The sequence below is a fragment of the Sinocyclocheilus grahami genome, unplaced genomic scaffold (assembly GCF_001515645.1).
Source record: "Sinocyclocheilus grahami isolate Dianchi unplaced genomic scaffold, SAMN03320097.WGS_v1.1 scaffold388.1, whole genome shotgun sequence".
Taxonomy (NCBI): Eukaryota; Metazoa; Chordata; class Actinopteri; order Cypriniformes; family Cyprinidae; genus Sinocyclocheilus; species Sinocyclocheilus grahami.
This window is the reverse complement of record NW_015505567.1, coordinates 568,653-580,304: the sequence shown is the minus strand read 5'-3', so window position 1 is coordinate 580,304 and position 11,652 is coordinate 568,653. Positions and strand designations below refer to the sequence as shown.

The 11,652-nt window shown below is 40.8% G+C and overlaps 1 protein-coding gene across 1 annotated transcript; it reads left to right on the top strand.

Moving 5' to 3' along the window:
- Window positions 1–941: 941 nt before the first annotated feature.
- Window positions 942–2,788, top strand: uraha (urate (5-hydroxyiso-) hydrolase a). Its single transcript, XM_016231348.1, has 4 exons — window positions 942–1,189; window positions 1,710–1,852; window positions 2,048–2,183; window positions 2,528–2,788. Exons 1-4 carry the CDS (start codon window positions 1,145–1,147, stop codon window positions 2,615–2,617), a joined length of 414 nt encoding a protein of 137 aa, XP_016086834.1. The 5' UTR covers window positions 942–1,144; the 3' UTR covers window positions 2,618–2,788.
- Window positions 2,789–11,652: the final 8,864 nt, after the last annotated feature.

The window sequence follows — 11,652 nt, the reverse complement described above, 5'->3', positions numbered from 1 at the left end:
GATCCGATTGGTTACCCAGATCGAGAAGTCAGCTGATGTTGCCAAGTGTAAACGCGCCATGTCCTGATTGACTGATGATCCGATCTGCTTGATCAGATCACGGAGATCGCATATTATTGCCAAGTGTAAACGCAGCCTTTGTCTGGTCTCGTCTATGGCTAAGAATGTATCCGTTTGGATTGTGACTTACCTGAAGATTACTTACCTCTGTGATCCTATCCTCATCCTGGTATCCAGTCTCCAACTCCTCTTCTCCTTTCAGTCTCCTCCTACAAGACAACAGGAAAGTGTTCAGTATCTCTCAGTGATGGTCTAATAGTGTGTGTGTGTGTGTGTGTGTGTGTGTGGCTACTCACCATTCCTCTCACGACTCCGTATTTTCACTGCTGCCATATGTTTGATTCAAGTCATTTAATAATAATAAGTTTTTTCTGGATTGTTTGAAAATGTACCGGTCTGTCCAGTGTGTGTTTCCCTGATATCAGACCTCATCTTCATGGTCTGGTTCTGTGAATTGTTGTTGTTGATATGACAATTGACAGTACAAATTCCTTTGAATCTTGAGTGAGGCAAAACACACATTTTGTGAGGAAATAGAAGAGGTTGCACCAAAACATGAATGAATATATCTGAAAATATTAATCCAAAATAATGCTGCATAAGGTTTTATTTGTGCACTTCTGTAGCTTTTTGAGTCCCATGCTTGAAGAATAATTGCAAGTCATTTCACTCAAAAAAAAAAGTTTAAATTAGTGTATGAGGACCATTTTGGCATTTTAAGATGCATTTTAAGATGTATATGCATTTATAAAGCTCCTTACAGTAATTTTAATTGTGGAAACTTTAATTGCTCTTTGCACCAAGTTATCAATGCAAGGCAAATAACCCAGAGGTCACTGGCTTGTTGTTTACACTTCTGCAGACACACAGTCCACATTTTTTAGTAAAGAAACTCTGAAATCAGACAACCAGCATTTGTGCTCAATTGAGGAATCTGTATCGAACTGATTAAAATTTTCTTCTCACATGACAGTCATTCATGGGTTGCTGGGTGCTGGCTCATTTGTGATCTCACACTATACTGCCTCTGCACAGTTTATATTTATTTTAAACCACTGGTGTGCAATACCACAAGACACTTCAGATGAACAGACTTCAACATATCAGGGGTCATATGCTAGCAGACAAGGTAAGATTATTTTTGTCTCTAAATCAATCAACCAGTAATTAAATGCATATAGTAATAATGTATATAATAAAGTACCTGATGAGATCAGTCTGTCACTAAAGGATGTCTTATGTAACATAGCTATTTATCAAATCATAGCAATTTTTTAATCAAAATGCTTTAAATGTCCACATCACACCAGAAAAAAATTTATACTTATTTTTATAGATCACATACAACAGATTATTCTTCTGCAAAACAAAAAGTTTCTGCTTTTGAACTGACAGGAAATCAATCCTGGGCACATATTATGTTCCCAATATCAAGAAATTAGAAATTTTGTGTTTTAACATTTGGTATATATATATATATATATATATATATAAACGCACTGTCATTTAACAGGTCTTTCAAATGTAAATATTTTGGAAGTTTGAGCAGGATTCCTATCATTAAGCTTCTACAGATCATCCTCATTTTCAAAAATGCTTTATAGTTTAACAGCAGCTGGATTATATTGCATTCATGCTTTCTGCCACAGAATATGAACATAGCCACTACCCTGCCAAGCCCCCTCACAACTCATGTGCTTAATACAGCCCAAGGAGTTCCTGGAGCCAACATGACCATTAGCCTCCATCGCCTAAACCCCATTTCATCCGAGTGGTACTTACTCACAACAGGGTAAACAAATAATCAAAGTGTTGTGTCAAATTATTCCACTGATTAACTGATTCCACTGATTAAATGTTTTCAGTTATGTATAAACCAGACTGATTTTATTCATTTTTAAGATGATGTAGCGGTTTAGTCAATTCCAAGTAAATCAATTTCAAAAGTTTCTCAAGATCATGAAAATAAAAAATTTATCAATTATAGGATAACTAATGACGATGGACGGTGTCCTGGGTTAATCACAAAAGAAAGCTTCATTGCAGGTGTGTATAAAATGCATTTTGAGACTGGAAAATACTGGGATGCCTTGGGGGAGACATGCTTCTATCCATATGTTGAGGTATGAAAAAATTAAACTTCCATTTTAAACAGTTAATTATGTGTATGTTTTATTTTTGTATGTTTTATTTGTATGTATTATTTGTACATAATTATATGTATTTTTTAGCAAATGTTCAGACACTTTCACACCACTTTGCACATTTTGTGTGTCTCTTACATGACTCACTCAGTTAAATTCATAGTTTTATCATAACATTTAAATCTGGTGTTAAATAATGGCGATATACAAAATGTGCAGACCAGAGTGTCCCTGGGACCAGAACTGAAAACCACTAGTTTACAGTCCTTCTAATAACAACTGTTATTGTGTTAATATTATCGTGTTTCTCTCTCTCTTTCCAGGTCATCTTCACCATTAGTGACCCTTCACAGAAGTACCATGTTCCTCTGCTTCTGAGCCGTTTCTCTTATAGTACATACAGAGGAAGTTAGACGTAAAGTTCATGCATCTTTCAGTGCCTGCACAAGGAAAATAATGAAGAAAATAATGTTTTCTCTACTGTTGTAACACTTCATAATAGTGTTCAGTTTTGTTGAAAAGGAGTTAATCGTTTACTAAACATTTAATACACATTTCTAGATGATTAAAATGTGTTAATTTTACAAATTTGTTGTCATCTAAAAATGTTTTTGTAAATCTTGAAATCATCACAAACTAATAATTAAATACATAATTAGTAGATATATTATGAATCACTTATTTCACTTAAAGGGGTCCTATTATGCTCTTTTACAAAGTCTTGATTTTGTTTTAGGGGTTTACTAGAACATGCTCTCATGCTTGGTGGTTCGAAAAACGCATTATTTTTCACGTAATTTACATTATTACAATACCTTTCTCCCTATACAGTTATACAGTTTAATTTATTTATACCATAGTCTCATAATTGAAGTGTAAATTCTGCAGATTACATCATTGTCCAGTACTGTCAGCAATTTCTAAAAATGTTTTTTCATAATTGTAACATACATATTTACATACATAATTATTCAGGTGCATGTGTTATAACTTGTGAAAACTTGAAGCTACAGCAGCACTTCTTCTTCGCTGTAGTCTTGTCTGATGCACTCAACCAAGCGTTCTAACCATGACCTCACCCCCCAACCATTTGAATTTCCGTAAGCAGGAATTATTTTAATGATATTCTAATGGGCCGCTTTGTGACATCACAAAACCCACTGGTATCTTGATACACATTGCTTGATCATGAATAAATAACAACCAAATCCCTAGTAAATAATCAGTAGCCTATTTAATTTGTTGATTATAAATTTTACAATTTATATAATTGAGTACTTGTATGTTACACTGTAACAAAATGCTGTAAAACTAGCAAATAATGTTTTCCATTAAAACAGTACAGTGCATTCTGAGCACCTGTTTCCTATAAAGATATTTACTGTGATATATTCTGAATTAATGGTATGGCAATGGTGCCGCGAGAGTGGCAGCCTGTTACAGCTCAGTAGCTCTGACCTGTTTTTGTGTATTCTTTGTGTTTAGTGTGCTTTCTTATGTGCTTTCTTATGCATGGAGGATGGATGAACAACTGTGGAGACTAGTATTATGTCTGTCCCTTATTGTTGGACTATTTTACACCTCGTCGGGAGACCCAAATAGCCAGAACCCCATTGTTTACACCCGGGAAGATCTGTTAGCAGCATTAGGATACTCCCAACAGAAGGACTGGTGATCCCCAATGACATTAGGAGGAGGAGAGGATCAAGAGCAGGTTTTAAATGTCGGGAGCGGAAACGACGCTACAAACCATGCCTTCCATCTATTATTATGGGGAATGTGAGATCTCTCCCCAACAAAATGGAGGAGCTAACAGCGCTAACCAGACTGCAGCGGGAGTATCGCGAATGTAGCATCATGTGTTTTACAGAGACCTGGCTGAATGGACTGATTATGGACTCGATTGCTACTTTGGATGGCTTCCACCTTTTGAGAGCGGACAAGAGAGTTAAAGAAAGTGGTAAGAGGAGGGGTGGGGGAATCATGATGTTTGTGAATAACAGATGATGTAATCCGAGTCATATTAGTGTTAAAGAGCAATGTTGTACCAAGCACATAGAGCTGCTAGCCATTAGCTTACGGCCGTATTATTTACCAAGAGAATTCTCGCATGTCATTGCGATAACTGTTTACATACCTCCTTCGGCCAATGCTACAGTGGTTTGTGAGCTCCTACACACTTTTGTATCACAGCTGCAGACATCGCACCCATAATCCATCCTTCTTATCTCTGGTGATTGTATCCATGCTTCCCTGTCTACTATTCTTCCCACCTTCAGCCAGTATTTTAAAATGCTTGTACTAGAGATGATAAAATATTGGATCTTATGTATGTAAACACAGAGGATGCGTATGTCTCTGCACCCCTTTCTCTGCTTGGTCGCTCGGATCATAATCTTGTCTACTTGAGGCCTGTTTACATTTCTGTGGTAAAAAAACATCCCCCAACCACAATGCATGTGAGGAAATGGTCTGATGAGACTAGTGAGGCGCTGAGAGATTGCTTTGAGACCACAGACTGGGAAGTTCTTTGTAGATCACATGGGGAAGATATTGATAATATGAATAATTGTGTTACAGATTACATACATTTTTGTGTGGAGAACACTGTGCCTACGAAGAGGGTTCGGTGTTTCCCCAATAATAAACCCTGGGTGACTTCTGAGCTCAAGACCCTGTTGAAAGAAAAGAAGAGACTTTTCAGATTGGGGAATAAAGAAGAGCTGAGAATGGTGAAAAATCAACTCAGAAGGGAGATAAGGAAAGCAAAAGTCAGATATAGAGAAAAGGTGGAGGAGTGTTTTCGATGAGGGAGGTCTGGAGAGGATTTAGGACAATCTCTGGCCATGATCAAGATAGTGGAAGGGATATAATTTCTGGTGATCAAAATAGGGCGAATGAATTAAATTAGTTTTTTCAACAGATTTTATTCTGGCTCTCTTCCCTCCTCTCCCCCCTCTAACCGGAATCCAGATCTAGTAACATCTTGCTCTCATCCCCCCACTGCTACTCATTACATACGTACACAGGATTCATTCCCATCCTTCCGTCATCCTCAGCGAGGATCATCTATTACTTCAACTTCTACTAATATGTTTTTTTTACAGTAGATCAAGTGAGGAAAGAGTTAAGGAAGATCAAGGCAAGAAAAGCCACAGGTCCGGATGGTATCACCTCGAGATTGCTTAAAGACTGTGCAGATCAGCTCAGTGAGGTAGTTCTGCATGTATTTAACTTGAGCCTTCGTCTGGAAAGAGTTCCGGTCCTGTGGAAGACTTCCTGTGTTGCTCCAGTTCCAAAAATTGCAAACCCCAAAGGAGCCTAGCTATTTTAGACCTGTAGCTTTAACTTCTCACCTTGTGAAGACCATAGGAAGGATCATTAGCCGCATTTCCACTGTCGGGCCAGTGCTTTAAAGGGCCGGGCGGGGCTAATAGCCTCGGACCTGTAGCACTGAGGCCAAAATCATGCTATGTTTCCACCGTCGGGCCAGAAGCTCCGCTGCGCTTCACTAAAACCCGCCCTTTACACGGTTTGTTTAGAGGCTCCGAAACAACGTCACGCAACCCCATCATTTCACCAACAAAGAGAAGTTATCAGAAAACGAATAATAAATAAGTCACTGGAACTAGCGCGATCACAAAACGAACATGATAAAACCGGCCGTTTGTTTGCATGCTTTGTTAAAGATTTAAATCCAAAAGCATTGATGTTTTACAATAATAAGTGATACATTGATCATAATGAATTAATTTATCAGGATTTAAAATAATCACACAGAATAAAGCGGTATAAACATAGCCTACCTACTTGTTCAGTCGAGTCTGTTTCTGTTTATTTGTAGTCACAGTTATATACGTCACATTTAGAAAGAATGAACATTTCTATATTTTTATAAAAGCTCCCGAACAAAAACCATTAGGCTATTATATTTTATGACATCCGCAAAGCTAAACTCTGGAGACGAGACTTATGACAGATAAAATATGTTACTAAGTAAATACACGATTGTGATAGAGAATAAGAAGCTTACGTCTGATTTCTTTAAGCGGTTCTATTTACCATGTTTACTATCGTAATGTTAATGGCTAGTGTGCATAGCCTTTTGCATTGCTTATAAATATCTCTGCCTTGTATGGTGATCATAATCCACATCGGATCAAGTTATTTCAAACACTCGCTGCTGTCTGAAAGTGAGTTTTGAACTAAAATTATTTTAAAAGTCTTTAAAGCTGGTGTTATAGCTGTTAACTTTATGAAATGATCTGTGGCGCTGATGCTTTCCAGACATGGAGAAACTCCGCCTTTGTTCATGTTTTTTTTATCTGTCCAGTGCTTTCAATACTATACGGCCATCGTTGCTTGAGGGGAAGCTATTGCGAGGTGGAGTTGATTGTCGTCTGGTTGCATGGATCATCAATTACCTCACGGATAGACCACAGTATGTGAGGTTACAGAATTGTGTGTCTGATATGGTGGTCTGTAGTACGACCATCTTTGTATTAATGCCAGTAAGACAAAGGAGATCTTGATAGACTTTCATAGGAAGGCATCAAGGATTACATCGATGACCATTCAAGGTCTGGATATTGAGAGGGTGACAACTTATAAGGACTTGGTTGTTCACCTTAATAGTAAATTGGACTGGTCCAACAATATAGAGGCTCTGTATAGGAAGGGGCAAACTCGTCTTCATTTGCTGTGGAAACTGAGATCCTTGGGAGTGTGTAGGCCACTGTTAAAAGTATTTTTATGACACTGTAGTGGCCTCTGTGATTTTTTTTTATGCAGTCGTCTGTTGGGGAGCAGGAAGTTCAGAAAGGGACAGGTAGAGACTTACGCCCAATCCCAATTCTACCCCTTAGCCCTTTCCCTTTGTCTCGATTCTCTTTTGGTTGGGGGGGTAGGGGTAAGGGGAAGGCCCAGATAGCCCTTCAAATTAAGATTTTTCAGGACTACACTTCAAACAAAGGGGTATGAATTATCTCAGCGTAAACCGGCTACAGCGGCAACATGGCTGCCCGAGCGAACAAAAAGAACCATAAATGTGAGCATTTTTGGCATTAATAAAGATTTTAATGAAAAGAAACCTTTTCTCAAATATTGCCAATTCGAGAGAGAGAGAAAGAGAGAGAGAGATGAAAGTTTGTGTGCATGCGTGTCTGTGCGTCTCTCCCTACAACGAGTGAGTTTACTTCAAAAACAGCGATTTTATCCTCTCGTTGCTGGAAAATATAATGTAGCGATTCAATATTGAACTGTTATTAATAAAAATTGCGGAGCAGCATTGACAAGTTTCTTTTCTCCTGGATGTTTGAGCTGCATGATTTCCGATATATGTGTGTGTGTGTGTCAGTAAGCAGCACATTAATATAGAACGGTAATTAAAGGCTCTAATGCACACCAGTATAGGTGTGTGTCTTGTAGGAGCTAGACGACGACACGACGTATGATGATGTGTGACGGCATAGTAGTGGTGTCCCAATCCTTAGGGGAATATTGTAGTGGAAGAGGTATAAAATAGAATTGGGATTGGGCCTTAATAGACTGGTTAAAAGGGCCAGTTCTATTCTGGAATGTCAACCCTCTACGGACACCTTGGCAATTGAATCACCATTGGCTAGTAAATTCTTTAGTTTACTTGCCAGACTGATATATATACAGTGGGTATGGAAAGTATTCAGACCCCCTTAAATTTTTCACTCTTTGTTATATTGCAGCCATTTGCTAAAATCATTTAAGTTAATTTTATTTCCTCATTAATGTACACACAGCACCCCATATTGACAGAAAAACACAGAATTGTTGACATTTTTGCAGATTTATTAAAAAAGAAAAACTGAAATATCACATGGTCCTAAGTATTCAGACCCTTTGCTGTGACACTCATATATTTAACTCAGGCGCTGTCCATTTCTTCTGATCATCCTTGAGATGGTTCTACACCTTCATTTGAGTCCAGCTGTGTTTGATTATACTGATTGGACTTGATTAGGAAAGCCACACACCTGTCTATATAAGACCTTACAGCTCACAGTGCATGTCAGAGCAAATGAGAATCATGAGGTCAAAGGAACTGCCTGAAGATATATATATATATATATATATATATATATTTATATATATATACACACACACAAACACACTCTAATAGATTGGCCAGGCTCTGACACCACCCAATCACAACTATCCCTCTCACCTGAGTTCTGAGCACCTGCACCTGTCACTAATCGAGCACCTCATCAACCAGCCTCAATAAAAGCACACACCTCAGACACCCTCATTGTCCGGTCTCATATACACGTAGAGAACTCAATGACTTTGCTACTACTTCCATGTGAATACTTCCTGCATTACTTACCTCCTGTGTTCCTCCTAGTGTCTCCTCATCTCCAAGTGTCTCCTGTTCCTCCTAGTTCCCGGATCGCTGAGGTGTGTGCTCCTCCTGCCTGCATCCCAGCTCCGGTAAAGCCAAAGGACTCGGATTCATATCCTTTGAACTATTCCACGAACGACTCATTCACCATCCCATCCTCTGGACCCTATCCCTGTACTCTCTGTGATCGAATAAACCAGTTTTATGTATACTAACCTGTTGTGTCAGACCTCTTTCGTTACAGAAGACCGGACCAACACCGACGGCACAGATGAGTCACCCCCATACCTTCCAGGAGCTCGTAGACTCACTAAGAGTGCTCCGCAATCTATCGACACCGTCGCCCTCACCGGCACCGCCGTCATCGCCACCCATCACTTCCTCCATCCCAAGCAGCACTTCTTCGCCTACCATCATCGCTAGTCCCATGGCTCGACCGGCGCCCTACTCTGGTTTGGCGGAGCAGTGCAACGGATTTCTCCTCCAGTGCAATGTCACCTTTGAAATGCAACCGCTCTCATATCCTACTGACACCTCAAAAATTGCCTTTATTATCTCCCTGCTAACAGGACCTGCATTGCAATGGGCGGAAATGATCTGGGCTCAGGCCAGCCCCGTCACTCAAAATCTGCAGAATTTCCTGGTGCATTTTCGCGAGGTGTTTGGAAGGACAGACGGACAGACTGAAGTTCAGAACTCTCGCCGCGGCAAGTGGATGGAATGAGAGATCGCTGCTAACTACCTACCGACAGGGACTGGAGCCTCAGCTCCGGTTACAGCTCGCGGCATACGATGACTCACGTGACAATTCATTCAGTTATCCATCCGATGCTCAAGCTGCCTGCAGTCCTGTCTAGCAGCACTCCCAGTCCACACCACAACCTCCTGCCTCCGCCGACCAGAGCCCAGTTACCCTCCAGAACCAGCACCAGAACCCATGATTGTGGAGAAGCAACGGTTATCTTCCGTTGAACGGCAGAGAAGGCTGACCCGGAGTCTCTGCTTATACTGTGGAGCTCAAGGGCATATGATCTTGGCATGCCCCCTTCGCCCCCCACATCCTGTGGTGAGTGTGATTCAGCCTGATATCATAAGATGGAACACCTCACTACTGTGTAATGCTTACTGCCTCTGATGTTTCTATTTCAGTATCGGCTCTTATCGACTCCGGGTCAGCAGGAAACTTCATCTCTCGGGACCTCTGCCGCCAGCTCAAGTTACAAGCTACCGCCACGGACACTGTTTACCAAGTTCAGTCAATAACGGGAACACCACTATGCCGTAGACATGTTCACTATCGCGTGGGACCCATCACTCTTCGTCTGGGCCTACTTCACTCTGAAGACATTCATCTTCTGGTTCTGGAGGGATCTACGGCAGACATCATCCTAGGGCGCCCGTGGTTGGTAAAGCACAATCCCATTCTGTCCTGGAAGACGGGAGAAGTCCTGAGGTGGGGCAAGGATTGCTTCCCAGACTGCTTCCCCGTGACTCCATCACCTTCTAAGAAACTCCCAGAAGTCCTCCCTGTGAATTCCACCTCCATTGAGAGTCACGTCGAGAAGCAATCCATAGACATTCCAGCCTGCTATGCCCCCTTTAGCGACGTGTTCTGTCCGAAACAGAACTTACTGGCGGAAGTTAATTATAACATCGGCAACAGGGAACTACTGGCCATCAAGCTGGCCTTAGAGGAGTGGAGGCATTGGCAGGAAGGGGCAGCCCATCCATTCACCGTGCTGACCGACCATAAGAACCTCCAGTGTCTTCGTGAGGCTAGACGTCTAAATCCCCGCCAAGCACGATGGGCGTTATTCTTTACCAGGTTCAACTTTACCATTTCATATTGCCCGGGTCCCAAAAACGTCAAGGCAGACCCCTTCAGTGGCCTCAAACACGGCTCCCAACAATCCGCCGGGCTGTCCTCCTGGATGCCAGTATGTACCATGAACCCAACGCACCCCACTGATTCACTCTGCTCACTCCTCCCGAGGCACTGGCCATCCAGGAGCCAACAACACCCTCTCGCTGCTACGAGAGCGTTTCTGGTGGCCCAATATGGCAATATATATAAAATATATATATTTTTCTTATGCTCTAAACAATGTAATGACATGACAAAATACTAAATTCACAAAACTGTTTTTTCCTGGTAGTCAGGAGGATGCGCGTGCTTTATTTGACGACTTGTAGATTGTTCAACTGCAACACCCGCTGACTGCAATGATAGAGCTTGGAAGAGCCAGGACAATTTTTTATATAACTCCGACTGGATTCGTCTGAAAGAAGAAAGCCATAGACACCTAGGATGCTTTGAGGGTGAGTAAACCACAGGCTATTTTTCATTTTTGGGTGAACTAACCCTTTAACTGAACTTAGGACTGCTGGTGGAGCTTTTTTGGTCATTCAGTGTTTCTGTAAAAAATGGGAAAAAATTAACAATAATACTTTTAAGATAATAATACTACTACTACGAATTCTTAGATTAATATAAAACACACTAAGGATTAACCAGCTGATGGATTCATGAATATTAATCAGGTTGTGTGCGTTCGCTCTAACTGATTTGCTGAAATCAAAACAGGATCGATAATAGCTGAGCACCAGCCAATGAGATTGCCATTTGCGAATTAGTTCCGCCTACTACCGGAGAACCCGGCAGTTCTTAAAAGCTGCTTTCATATTTCAGCTTCCTAGCATATTTCATAGGAACTCATAGTTCATAGGAACGTTATTTTGACAGGAAAATACAACAAAGAATATCGTTTACATGTAGCGCGTCAATTCTCCATGGTATGTAAGACTCCCTCGCTCTCTCTCTCTCTGTCTTTGCGTGTGTGTGTGTGCACCTTTACACTAGAGTTTATGGTACGTCAAATACAGGTGCGTTGCATATCCATTCAGATGAACTGAAAAATAGTAGTGATGGGAAGTTCGGATCATTTTACCGACTCGGACCTTTGAGTCTCGTTCAGCAAAATGAACGAATCTTTTTTCGAGTCATTTCGTTCATTTTAGCAAAATACAATTAAAATGTTACGTGTTACTTCCCTAACACATCTACTAACGCAA

Bases quoted from the DNA above. Each gene is read 5' to 3' on its own strand.
- uraha (XM_016231348.1), top strand. From the start codon at position 1,145: ATGAACAGACTTCAACATATCAGGGGTCATATGCTAGCAGACAAG. The intron at 1,190-1,709 runs GTAAGATTATTT...TTTCTGCCACAG, and splicing joins GTCATATGCTAGCAGACAAG to AATATGAACATAGCCACTAC. The intron at 1,853-2,047 runs GTAAACAAATAA...TATCAATTATAG, and splicing joins TGGTACTTACTCACAACAGG to GATAACTAATGACGATGGAC.